Genomic DNA, 14,477 nt, shown 5'->3' on the forward strand with positions numbered 1-14,477 from the left:
TTTAAATCATAATTTTTTGAATCTTTTTTTATTTTACATTTTATTGACATTTTTGAATTGTTTATTGATTAATTTTTTGATATTTTTAGTATTTCCTTTATTTTAAATCCACAGAATAGTTTTGTACATTTTATTTACATTTTTGAATTGTTTATTATTATTATTATTGTATTAATACTTTTTGCATTTTTAAAAAAATGTTTAAATCCCCAGACTTTTTTTTATACATTTTAAATAATTTTTTGAATTTTTTATTTATTTTAAATCATAATTTTTTTAAATCTTTTTTTTCTTACATTTTATTTACATTTTTGAATTGTTTATTGATGAAATTTTTAATATCATTTTTTGTATTTCCTTTATTTTAAATCCACAGATTGTATTTGTACATTTTATTTACAATTTTGAATTGCTTATTTAATTTTTGTATTAATACTTTTTGCATTTTTTCATTTATTTTAATCCCCAGAATGTTTTTGGCATTTTAATTACACTTTTGAATTGATTCTTATTTATCTTAAATAATATTTTTTGTAATTTTTATTGTAAATCCACAGAATCCTTTTTTTTACATTTATATTAACATTTTTTAATTTTCTTTTTTTTTTTAAATTAATACTTTTTGCATATGTTTTTAATTTTAAATACCCATCATTTTTTGCACATTTTATTTAAATTCTTGAATTGTTTCTTATTTTTTTTAATTAATACTTTTTGCATATGTTTTTAATTTTAAATACCCATACTTTTTTTTCACATTTTATTCACATTTTTCAATTGTTTATTATATATTTTAAATCATAATTTTTGGTATTTTTTTTTTATTTTAAAGGCCTACTGAAATGCGATTTTCTTATTTAAACGGGGATAGCAGGTCCATTCTATGTGTCATACTTGATCATTTCGCGATATTGCCATATTTTTGCTGAAAGGATTTAGTAGAGAACATCAACGATAAAGTTCGCAACTTTTGGTCGCTGATAAAAAAGCCTTGCCTGTAGCGGAAGTAGCAGACGATATGCGTGTGACGTCACAGGTTGTGGAGCTCCTCACATCTGCACATTGTTTACAATCATGGCCACCAGCAGCGGGAGCGATTCGGACCGAGAAAGCGACGATTTCCCCATTAATTTGAGAGAGGATGCAAGATTGGTGGATGAGGAAAGTGAGAGTGAAGGACTAGAGGGCAGTGGGAGCGATTCAGATAGGGAAGATGCTGTGAGAGGCGGGTGGGACCTGATATTCAGCTGGGAATGACTAAAACAGTAAATAAACACAATATACTCTATTAGCCACAACACAACCAGGCTTATATTTAATATGCCACAAATTAATCCTGCATAACAAACACCTCCCCCCTCCCGTCCATATAACCCGCCAATACAACTCAAACACCTGCACAACACACTGAATCCCACAGCCCAAAGTACCGTTCACCTCCCCAAAGTTCATACAGCACATATATTTCCCCAAAGTCCCCAAAGTTACGTACGTGACATGCACATAGCGACACGCACGTACGGGCAAGCGATCAAATGTTTGGAAGCCGCAGCTGCATGCGTACTCACGGTACCGTGTCTGCGTATCCAACTCAAAGTCCTCCTGGTAAAAGTCTCTGTTGTGCCAGTTCTCCACAGGCCAATGGTAAAGCTTGACTGTCATCTTTCGGGAATGTAAACAATGAAACACCGGCTGTGTTATCCGGCACAACAGTCAAGGGGTGCATTCTACGGCGGGGGTGCGTTATCCAGCACAACACCCGCCGCAATACACCGCTTCCCACCTACAGCTTTCTTCTTTGCTGTCTCCATTGTTCATTGAACAAATTGCAAAAGATTCACCAACACAGAGGTCCAAAATACTGTGGAATTTTGCAATGAAAACAGACGACTTAATAGCTGGCCACCATGCTGTCCCAAAATGTCCTCCACAATCCGTGATGTCACGCACTGACGTCATCATGCCGAGACGTTTTCAGCAGGATATTTCGCGCGAAATTTAAAATTGCACTTTAGTAAGCTAACCCGACCGTATTGGCATGTGTTGCAATGTTAAGATTTCATCATTGATATATAAACTATCAGACTGCGTGGTCGGTAGTAGTGGCTTTCAGTAGGCCTTTAACAATCAATGCATATACTGTGTAGGTGATCCCGATGTCTATAAATGTAAACATCATAAGAAGTTGATGAAGAATGTGCACAGGAGGTTTTATAAAGTGGACATTATTTCAGTATTTTAACGCTCCTGCTGCGTCTGCCCAACAGCATCAAATGAAAGCGAAACTAACTCCAGGACTGAAGACTCCTCAGAGGTCATCTATGATGACGTTCCCTGTGAGGAGGCCCTCTCCCCTGACGATGGTGTGTGGAACACAAACACAGTAAAACTGCATATTGGATGTGTATTTGTTGTTATATATTTGCTGTGTGTGTGTGTGTGTGTGTGTTTGTGTGTGTGTGTGTGTGTGTGCGTTGAGCAGACACACTTTATGAGGACGTGCAGAGGGACTCTGGACTTCCTGTTGCAGGCAACGGGTGGAGCTCCAGCGAGTTTGAGAGCTACGACGAGCAGTCTGATGGCGAGAGCAAAGTGCCGACACGCAGCAAGGTAGCACCTCATGTTGCTTTTGGCGCCCTTACTTTCGTGGAACTTTTAGCGTACGTTTCGGAATCCGAGCAAACATTACACCTCCTTTAATTAGTATTGTGTAATTATTCATTTGAACTGTGGCCTATTTTTACGCTGGTATTGGTAGTTAACGGTATAAATGTTTAAGGCTGGAACTGACTAATTCTATTACCGTATTTTTCGGACTATAAGTCGCAGTTTTTTTCATAGTTTGGCCGGGCTCCAGTGCGACTTATATATGTTTTTTTCCTTCTTTATTATGCATTTTTGGCAGGTGCGACTTATACTCCGAAAAATACGGTATGTACTTTGAACATTTGTTTTGAAAATCCACCATAATCCCTGGAACAGATTGCGTTCCATTTCGGAGGTTTCGCAATATCAATATAAACAAACATAAACCAATACAGATAAAATATGTTTTTAATGCTGAATTAGTAATCTGGATGTTTTAATGACAGTCCCCAATCGGGCTGTGGATTCTTTGGTTACCTCACCATTGCATCCGATTCTTGGGGGTAACGATTCGATTCAAAATCACTACTTTTTAATAACTTTGGATGCAAGTTCTATGGCTCCTCCATAAATAGACAAACAGCTCTGAGAAATGTCTATATTACTTAAAATAAAATTGGTTTTGTTTGATACATTTCTACCCAAACATTTAATAAAGTGGTTGGACAGGACAGATTTTTGAAAAAAAAAAAAGATTTTTGAGTTTTTTTTAAATCGATTAAGAATTGTCACAAATAAGAATTTCGATGAATTCGAATTTATTTTATTTTTTTGACACCCCCAGTCCTCAATAGGGTTTAGCATAATATTTCATTAATTCAAGGGTGTCCAAACTGCCGTCTTCAATTTTGGCCGGCGAGATGTCATATAGAGATTTCAATTCATTTTAAAAGTCAATTAAAAGCTACTTTGTCGCTATCATGTGAAAAACATGAGTAATTCTGTTCTATGCCCACCTATCATGCTTTGAATTATGACATGCAAACAACCTTCCCTAGTCATGGTGCAAAAAAACACAAATCTAACCACTAAACATGGTCACACATAACACAATATCACACAATTTGTGGATATTATAAAAAACCTCCATGCACCATGTACAAATTCATAATCACACCCATTTAAATCCAATACAAAGTACGATGGAAAAAATGCAAAACACACTTATCCATGTTTGGTACATTTTAGCTGCTTGATATTTCTGAGTGATTACAAAACTTTAAGGACGTTGTCACGGAAGTAAACAAGGTAGGAGTCGAACTTTCACATACTCTTAATATCCAATTATAATAATTATTAATTATACATCCATTATGTTAATATAATATATGTACATATATATATATATGTATGTATGTATACACACACCTATATATGTAAATGCATGTATATATGCATGTACGTATATATATACAGTACCGTATTTTCCGCACCATAAGCCGCCCTGGGTTATAAGCCGCGCCTTCAATGAACGGCATATTTCAAAACTTTGTCCACCTATAAGCCGCCCCGTGTTATAAGCCGCATCTAACTGCGCTAAAGGAATGTCAAAAAAACAGTCAGATAGGTCAGTCAAACTTTAATAATATATTAAAAACCAGCGTGATGTGGGCGCGCATGGAGTCGTATATCAACATGGACGGAGCTGCGTGAAAAAAGCCACCCGGCCTCTTCGCGTAAACTTACCTTAACCACTCGCTCATCTTTTCTTCATCCATCCATCCCTTCGAGTTAGCTTTTATGATGACGCCGGCTGGAAAGGTCTCTTTTGGCAAGGTCTTCATTTTGAATATCACCATGGGTGGAAGTTTCTGGCCATTAGCATGGCAAGCTAGAACCACAGTGAAGGATGACTTCTCATTCCCTGTGGTGCGAATATTCACCGTACGTGCTCCCGTTGTATCCACAGTGCGGTTCACAGGAATATCAAAAGTCAGTGGAACCTCGTCCATGTTGATAATGTTCTCTGGCCGGATCTTTTTTTCAGCTATCTTGTTTTTACAATATGCACGGAAAGTAGCCAGCTTTTCTTGAAAGTCTTTAGGCAGTTGCTGTGAAATAGTAGTCCGTGTGCGGATGGAGAGATTGCGTCTTTTCATGAACCGGAAACCTGTCGCTTAGTAGGAGCCATTTGGTGGTCTTTACAGATGTAAACACACAAAGGAAATGAAACGTAATATCCGCGCGCTTCTTCTTCTTCTACGGGGGCGGGTGGTTGCTTACAGTAGAAGAAGAAGCGCTTCCTCTTCTATGGGGGCGGGTGCTTACCTTGGCGGTTGCTTGCGTAGAAGAAGAAGCAGTTCCTCTTCTACGGGGAAAAAAGATGGCGGCTGTTTACCGTAGTTGCGAGACCGAAACTTTATGAAAATGAATCTTAATATTAATCCATATATAAAGCGCACCGGGTTATAAGCCGCACTGTCAGCTTTTGAGTAAATTTGTGGTTTTTAGGTGCGGCTAATAGTGCGGAAAATACGGTATATATATGTGTGTGTGTGTATGTATATATATATATGTGTGTGTGTATATATGTATATATATACACACACCTATATGTGTATATCTATATATGCATACATACATACATATATAGGTGTGTGTATACATGCATATATATATATATATATATATATATATATATATATATATATATATATATATATATATATATATATATATATATATATATATGCATGCATATATATATACATATGTGTGTGTGTGTATATATATATATATATAGGTGTGTATATATGTATATATATACAGGTAAAAGCCAGTAAATTAGAATATTTTGAAAAACTTGATTTATTTCAGTAATTGCATTCAAAAGGTGTAACTTGTACATTATATTTATTCATTGCACACAGACTGATGCATTCAAATGTTTATTCCATTTAATTTTGATGATTTGAAGTGGCAACAAATGAAAATCCAAAATTCCGTGTGTCACAAAATTAGAATATTACTTAAGGCTAATACAAAAAAGGGATTTTTAGAAATGTTGGCCAACTGAAAAGTATGAAAATGAAAAATATGAGCATGTACAATACTCAATACTTGGTTGGAGCTCCTTTTGCCTCAATTACTGCGTTAATGCGGCGTGGCATGGAGTCGATGAGTTTCTGGCACTGCTCAGGTGTTATGAGAGCCCAGGTTACTCTGATAGTGGCCTTCAACTCTTCTGCGTTTTTGGGTCTGGCATTCTGCATCTTCCTTTTCACAATACCCCACAGATTTTCTATGGGGCTAAGGTCAGGGGAGTTGGCGGGCCAATTTAGAACAGAAATACCATGGTCCGTAAACCAGGCACGGGTAGATTTTGCGCTGTGTGCAGGCGCCAAGTCCTGTTGGAACTTGAAATCTGCATCTCCATAGAGCAGGTCAGCAGCAGGAAGCATGAAGTGCTCTAAAACTTGCTGGTAGACGGCTGCGTTGACCCTGGATCTCAGGAAACAGAGTGGACCGACACCAGCAGATGACATGGCACCCCAAACCATCACTGATGGTGGAAACTTTACACTAGACTTCAGGCAACGTGGATCCTGTGCCTCTCCTGTCTTCCTCCAGACTCTGGGACCTCGATTTCCAAAGGAAATGCAAAATTTGCATGGTTGGGTGATGGTTTGGGGTGCCATGTCATCTGCTGGTGTCGGTCCACTCTGTTTCCTGAGATCCAGGGTCAACGCAGCCGTCTACCAGCAAGTTTTAGAGCACTTCATGCTTCCTGCTGCTGACCTGCTCTATGGAGATGGAGATTTCAAGTTCCAACAGGACTTGGCGCCTGCACACAGCGCAAAATCTACCCGTGCCTGGTTTACGGACCATGGTATTTCTGTTCTAAATTGGCCCGCCAACTCCCCTGACCTTAGCCCCATAGAAAATCTGTGGGGTATTGTGAAAAGGAAGATGCAGAATGCCAGACCCAAAAACGCAGAAGAGTTGAAGGCCACTATCAGAGCAACCTGGGCTCTCATAACACCTGAGCAGTGCCAGAAACTCATCGACTCCATGCCACGCCGCATTAACGCAGTAATTGAGGCAAAAGGAGCTCCAACCAAGTATTGAGTATTGTACATGCTCATATTTTTCATTTTCATACTTTTCAGTTGGCCAACATTTCTAAAAATCCCTTTTTTGTATTAGCCTTAAGTAATATTCTAATTTTGTGACACACGGAATTTTGGATTTTCATTTGTTGCCACTTCAAATCATCAAAATTAAATGAAATAAACATTTGAATGCATCAGTCTGTGTGCAATGAATAAATATAATGTACAAGTTACACCTTTTGAATGCAATTACTGAAATAAATCAAGTTTTTCAAAATATTCTAATTTACTGGCTTTTACCTGTATATACACACCTATGTATGTATGTATGTATGTATGTATGTATGTATATATGTATAAATATATATATGTTTTTATGTTTGTGTATGCATATGTATATATATATATGTGTGTATATATACAGTATATGTATGTGTATGTATGTATGTATGTATGCATGTACATGTGATCAGTCCAATGCAGCCTCCAGGACAAAAAGTTTGGACACCCCTGCATTAATTGATTAAAAACTAACAATTGGGAATGAATTGTGTCAAAAATGAAGTGCAATGCTACTATTATTAATACTACTACTACTACTACTACTAATAATACTACTGCGGTGTGGTGTGTCTGCTGTCTGCTGCGTGCGCGCACTGCACCCTTGGTCCACTTGATGGCGCTGTGGGCCCACTCCTTGCGGTGTGGCGGCGGCGGCGGCGTCATGCCTGCCCGGGTGCGCCACTGGAGGCCACACAAATATGAGTCCTCCGCCCGAGCTGCGGCTTAATAGCCATCTTTTACACGTCTGCACGTGCGCCGCCGCGTGTTCCGCTCTTCAAGGCGAGCGCAATCGATGCGGCGCTAGCAAAGAGGGAAACAAAAGGGGGTGATGTATGAGCGGCTCAGGTAATTACAGCGAGCGGGGAGAACTCCCCCGCCGTCGTCTGGAGCCAGTGAGCAGAGAGGAGAATTTAAGAAGTCATTACTGAGGAAGTTGTAACTATTTTTTTTGGCCAGTGCAGCCTTACTTCCCAAACACATTGCTTTTAATTAGTTTCACCCAATTAACTTTTTCCCTTTGCCAAGCGCGTTTACCGCCCAAATCGCAGGTTTGCTTTGTGGTGACCTTTGAGCGACCGCCCGCCCGCCTCATAAATCAAACACCCGCACGGAATAACCGCTTGACTCTTCCACTCGCTGCTCTTGTGATTATTTCCCTGCGTCCAGCTTCTTGTTTGTGGCGCTTTCATCCTTTGTCCCCTCCCCCTTTCCTTTCCCACCTGTCCTCCACCTCTTTGCGCTGGCTCCGCCCCTCCCAACCTTCCTTTCCGACACCTGTAGCTCTCTCCTGAGGTGCGGCGGCTGAGGGAACGCTGTGCCAAGACCAAGCGTGAGCTGGCCATGAAGCTGTCTGGCAAGCACCACTATGACATCAAGGTATCTCGCCGGAAGAGCAAAATATCTTTTGAAAAGTGTTTAGAACTGTCAATGTCAGTCTCGGCTACCATTTTCACCCTAACCCTGGCTTCAATTGTCTAACCTAAACCATCAAATTCTGCAGTTTTGAAGCGACGGTCTGTGGCTGGTTTGACTCCTAACCACTAGGGGGCAGTGTGCTATAAGTGTGTAGCATCTATCTATGCCGCGCACAAAATACAATACAATCTGAACTGTTAACAACAATTTAAGAGGCAATTCCTGAAGTTGAAGTGAAATGCTGACAAGATGTAGTATGAATGTAAGAATAGTTTGAATGTTGGAATCAATGTTGAAGAGGAAAACCGGAATTTGCTTTGTAACTTGGGAAAGTGTTAGTTTGAATGTCCAGGATGAGTGGAATGTGTTGATGTTGGAATTATTTGAATAGGTAAAAAAATGTGGGAATTGTGCAACTTGGAAACATGTCCCATTCATTTCAATGGGAACTTCCTGGAAATTTAAGAATTTCTGGAAAAGCAGGATTATTTTGAAAATGATTAGGAGCATGAATGTCCTGAATGAGCTGAATTGTTCAGTGTTGGAATTGTTCAAATCGGGCAAGAAATGTTGAAGTAGTAAATGGTAGTAGAGAATTACGGGAAAATCGGGAATTTTTTTGAAAATGGTAAAAAAAAACTTGTATGGTCTGAATGAGTTGAAATGGTTGGTGTTGGAATTTTTCAAATCGGTCGAGACATTTTTAAGTTACATGATTAATTGAGAAATGGTATTACGGAATTCCAGGAAAACCGGGAATTTTTCCACTTCAAAATACAATTTCGTTTTTTGTCCTGATTAAGAGGAATGTTTTGACGGTGGAACGGTTGAAGTGGGTTGAAAAATGTGGGAGGAGTAGTCGCCAGAATAAAGGGTGGAAATAGGGCTTTGGAAAACCAGGAATTCTGGAAAATCCTGGAATTTTTTGAACTTGTAAAAATGGTAGTTTGAAAGTCCAGAATGGTGGAATGTGTTGAAGGTGGAATGGTTTGAATCGGTTGAAAAATGTGGAAATGGTGGAAGTTTGAAAAATGTCCCGTAAAACCTGCAATTCTGGGAAATCTTGGAATTTTGGGAATTTGTCAAGGGAAAGCCCGCGATTCCCGAATAGGCTGAACAGTTTGAAGTTGGAACGCTTTGAATCGGGTGAAAAATGTGGAAGGTAGAGCGCGCCAAAATGTGGAGAAGAAGAAGAAGAAGTTGAATAACTAGATGAGGTGTGAATGCTCCAATGCTGACAGAATGTTGAAAAGTTTGAATTTCCAGGAAAATGGTAATTTGGTTTGGAACTTGGGAAAGTGTTGGTTTGATGAGTGGAATGTGTTGATGTTGGAATGATTTAATAGGTAGGGAAATGTGGGAATTGTGCAACTTGGAAAAATGTCCCATTCCTTTTTAATGGGAACTTCCTGGAAATGTCAGAATTTTGGGAAAAGCGGGATTTTTTTGAAAAATGATTAGGAGCATGAATGTCCTGAATGAGCTGAATTTGTTGGTATTGAAATTGTTTAAATTGGTCAAGAAATGTTGAATTAGTTACAGTTTTTAATTGGGAAATTCCTGGAATTTCGGGAAAACCGGGAATTCTTCTAGTTCCTTAACCAACTTGCTCTTTGTCCTGAATATGAGGAGTGTTTTCACGGTGGAACGCTTGAAATGAGTTGAAAAATGTCGAAAGGAGTAGTTGAACTTAAGGGTGGAAATAGGTCACCAAAAAACGTGAATTCCTGGAAATGTGTTGAATGTGGAAATATGGTAGTTTGAATGTCCAGGATGAGTGGAATGTGTTAATGTTGGAATGGTTTGAATAGGTTGAAAAATGTGGAAATTGTGCAACTTGGACAAATGTCCCATTAATTTCAATGGGAACTTCCTGGAAATGTAAGAATTTCGGGAAAAGCGGGATTTTTTGGAAAATGATTGGGACCATGAATGTCCTGAATGAGCTGAATTTGTTGGTGTTGGAATTGTTTAAATTGGTCAAGAAATGTTGAATTACAGTTTTTAATTGAGAAATTCCTGGAATTTCGGGAAAACCGGGAATTTTTCTAGTTCCTTAACCAACTTGGTTTTTGTCCTGAATATGAGGAGTGTTTTGACGGTGGAACGCTTGAAATGGGTTGAAAAATGTCGAAAGGAGTAGTTGAACTTATGGGTGGAAATAGGTCACCAAAAAACGTGAATTCCTGGAAATGTGTTGAATGTGGAAATATGGTAGTTTGAATGTCCAGGATGAGTGGAATGTGTTGATGTTGGAATGGTTTGAATAGGTTGAAAAATGTGGAAATTGTGCAACTTGGACAAATGTCCCATTAATTTCAATGGGAACTTCCTGGAAATGTAAGAATTTCGGGAAAAGCGGGATTTTTTGGAAAATGATTGGGACCATGAATGTCCTGAATGAGCTGAATTTGTTGGTGTTGGAATTGTTTAAATTGGTCAAGAAATGTTGAATTACAGTTTTTAATTGAGAAATTCCTGGAATTTCGGGAAAACCGGGAATTTTTCTAGTTCCTTAACCAACTTGGTTTTTGTCCTGAATATGAGGAGTGTTTTGACGGTGGAACGCTTGAAATGGGTTGAAAAATGTCGAAAGGAGTAGTTGAACTTATGGGTGGAAATAGGTCACCAAAAAACGTGAATTCCTGGAAATGTGTTGAATGTGGAAATATGGTAGTTTGAATGTCCAGGATGAGTGGAATGTGTTGATGTTGGAATGGTTTGAATAGGTTGAAAAATGTGGGAAATGTGCAACTTGGACAAATGTCCCATTCATTTCAATGGGAACTTCCTGGAAATGTAAGAATTTCGGGAAAAGTGGGATTTTTTTGAAAATGATTGGGACCATGAATGTCCTGAATGAGCTGAATTTGTTGGTGTTGGAATTGTTTAAATTGGTCAAGAAATGTTGAATTACAGTTTTTAATTGAGAAATTCCTGGAATTTTGGGAAAACCGGGAATTTTTCTAGTTCCTAAACGAACTTGGTTTTTGTCCTGAATATGAGGAGTGTTTTCACGGTGGAACGGTTGAAATGGGTTGAAAAATGTCGAAAGGAGTAGTTGAACTTAAGAAGGGTGGAAATAGGTTAACAAAAACGGGAATTTCTGGAAATGTGTTGAATGTGTAAAATGGTAGTTTGAATGTCCAGGATGAGTGGAATGTGTTGAAGGTGGAATGCTTTGAATCGGTTGAAAAATGTGGGAATTGTACAACTTGGAAAAATGTCCCATTCCTTTTTAATGGGAACTTCCTGGAAATTTAAAGAATTTCAGCACAAGTGGGATTGTTTTCAAAATGATTAGGAGCAACTGGATTTCTGGGAATTCCTGGAATTTTTTTTGAATTGATAAAAATGCTAGTTCAGATGAGTGGAAGGTGCAATGGTTTGCATGGGTTGAAAATGTGGAAATAGTGGAAGTTTGAAAAATGATTGATTTAGAATGGTAGAAATGGAGGTGTGGCCCCCAGACAGACCCCTGGCTTATTTACAGTCTTCTTCTTTAAGTACAAATCACATGCCTGACAAATAAACAACTAAATACTTGAAATCGTTTAAGTTGTGGGCCCCGAATCTATAATCTATGGAACTTTTTGAATGCAATTATGGAAATAAATACACTTTTCCATTGTAGTCTACATTTTTGGAAAGGCTCAGTAGTTGTAAACGCCACGGCCCTTTGAGGCCCCAAATCACTTTCCAAGTCTTGCTATTAAAAGTTGATCAAGCCCGCGTTCCGAAGTTGACCTTCCAGACCACCAGGAGGCAGTATACTGACCACCAGGAGGCAGTATACTGACCACCAGGAGGCAGTATACTGACCACCAGGAGGCAGTATACTGACCACCAGGAGGCAGTATACTGACCACCAGGAGGCAGTATACTGACCACCAGGAGGCAGTATACAGACCACCAGGAGGCAGTATACAGACCACCAGGAGGCAGTATACAGACTACCTGGAGGCAGTATACAGACCACCAGGAGGCAGTATACTGACCACCAGGAGGCAGTATACTGACCACCAGGAGGCAGTATACTGACCACCAGGAGGCAGTATACAGACCACCAGGAGGCAGTATACAGACCACCAGGAGGCAGTATACAGACCACCTGGAGGAAGTATACAGACCACCAGGAGGCAGTATACAGACCACCAGGAGGCAGTATACTGACCACCAGGAGGCAGTATACTGACCACCAGGAGGCAGTATACTGACCACCAGGAGGCAGTATACTGACCACCAGGAGGCAGTATACTGACAAAAGGCTGTTTTGGGTGACTGTCTAACTTCCTCTCACTGCAACATGTGACTGACCTCTGAAGAGAGCATGCTGGGTTTGTAGGTGAGTCCAACCATAACGGTAATTATCCTGCAGCAAAGCACACCAGATCAGAATTAGAGATCCACCCATTGGGTTTTTTTTAGGGCCCATATCGATTATTAGTAGTCAAGGAGGCCAATAACTGATATTTGGAGGCAGTAGGTTATTTAAACATGAATAGGACTCTTTGAGTTGTTTTTGAACATTATTTTTGAGGGAACGTAGCGACATAATGTTGTAATGTTGTGGTTAATTTAGCAGCAATAAAAATCAAGGGGGTTTAATTACGTGTGTCTAAGAAGAGCAACATTTGCATTTCAAAATATGCAAAATCTTGAGAATATTGGTATAAATACGGCATTTCTCTACCTCCTTTTTAAAAAAGGCCTTTTTTTGATATATGCTTTCTAGTTCTAGCTATTAGGCTGTTCTAGTTTTTATTTGTATTTATTTTTATTATCTTTTTATTTATTTATTTTTTAATACACTGTAGCACTTTGAGGTTGTTTGCTCAATATAAAGTGCTTTTTACAAATACAATCTACTATTATTATTATTATTCACAATAACAGCTGATGGATTTAATAGATTGTAAGGTTTCCTGGTGAGATACTGTCAACATTTAAATAGAACTCACTCTGGAATTAGACATTTTTCAAGCTGGCTGACATCATTTCTTCCTGGCTGTGAAAGAAAGTAGGAGAATGTGTGAGCTGCTGCCTGCTCTTCTTTACTTATGTATAACAAGTCTTTCAGCTATGTTGGCCAAGTATGTTCAACACAAGGACATTGACTGTGTTCTCGTTGTTTGAGGCAAGAAACAACAAGAACAATAGCAACATGTACGAGAGAGCGGCGGTCAATTTATTTACCGAAAGTTTTTTTTTTTGGCAGAAATATATATTTTTTGTTATCTTCATATCCATCCTGGTATTAAATTGAATGACAGACACTCCTTAAATGAGCCCGCGCCGTGAGTGCTGCTGGCGGAGGACAAAAACAAACAAAACAGAACTGGTAAAACGCCGGGAGAGAAGGACAAAAAGTGGATTCCCCGGCAAACGAATGGAAGTTGTGAAAGTTAAGCAGAAGAGATGTACTGTGTACAGGCCACCGACATTGCATTCCTTTTTTTGATGTATTAAATACTGGCATCATATGTGTACCGTATTTTCTGGACTATAGCGCGCACCGGTGTATAAGCCGCACCCACTAAATTTCAGACGGAAAAAATATTTTCCATAAATTAGCTACACCGGACTATAAGTCGCAGATATATATGCTGTGAAATGACTTATGTACACATAAATATTCTGTAAATATTTATTTACTTACCTTAATTGTTTCCAAAGGGTGTCTGCAACAGGGCAGTAAAACGGCTGATCAAACAAAACAGAAGTCATGGTCATGGACCCACTATCTGCGGAAGCTAGCTCTCCAATCAGCTAAACAGACTCAATAACTACACAATGACGTTTTGGTGGATTTACAAAACTAAAACAATACAAATAGAACGCCATTGTAAGTTAATGATACTAACACAGACACTCGTATACGTGTTAGCATGTTAGCTAATCCCAACGACGCTAGCTTGATTACATTACGATAGCACGTACAAATACGCGTGAAAACACTGCAACAGACATCACACATGGGGTGGTCTAGTAAGTAAGAATTGTTTTAGTTATATTGTAAAACTTACAAACGTTGCTCGGATTGATGAATGAAGAATCCATACGAGTAGAAACCCAGAAGAGGGAAGGAACGGCACTTCTACTTCCAGTTCAAAGCTTTAAACAGCAGGAATTCACCTGCAGTGAGCGGACGCGACCAAAAGGTGGCGCCATAGCACAGACAATAACACAACATTTCAGTAACTTTGCTTGTGTTTAGTGACAACTATTTGCATCATGGCCGTCAGCGAAGAAAACCCCATAAATTAGCCCCAGGGTTCAAGCGTAGGGAAAGAAGTAGTG

At 39.0% G+C, this 14,477-nt stretch overlaps 1 protein-coding gene across 4 annotated transcripts in view; it reads left to right on the plus strand.

The window, feature by feature from the left end:
• Positions 1 to 14,477, plus strand: part of arhgef10la (Rho guanine nucleotide exchange factor (GEF) 10-like a) — a 456,971-nt gene that overhangs the window by 71,198 nt on the left and 371,296 nt on the right. For 2 of the 4 annotated variants that reach the window (XM_061977629.1, XM_061977630.1), the window contains exons 5-7: positions 2,268 to 2,363; positions 2,483 to 2,610; positions 8,043 to 8,138. In XM_061977629.1, coding sequence (XP_061833613.1) covers positions 2,268 to 2,363; positions 2,483 to 2,610; positions 8,043 to 8,138 — 320 coding nt within the window. Of the gene's footprint in view, positions 1 to 2,267; positions 2,364 to 2,482; positions 2,611 to 8,042; positions 8,139 to 12,336; positions 12,523 to 14,477 lie in introns of those variants that run through there. The other 2 variants (XM_061977632.1, XM_061977633.2) reach the window with 2 other exon arrangements.

This window comes from Nerophis lumbriciformis, linkage group LG18, assembly GCF_033978685.3.
Source record: "Nerophis lumbriciformis linkage group LG18, RoL_Nlum_v2.1, whole genome shotgun sequence".
NCBI lineage: Eukaryota > Metazoa > Chordata > Actinopteri > Syngnathiformes > Syngnathidae > Nerophis > Nerophis lumbriciformis.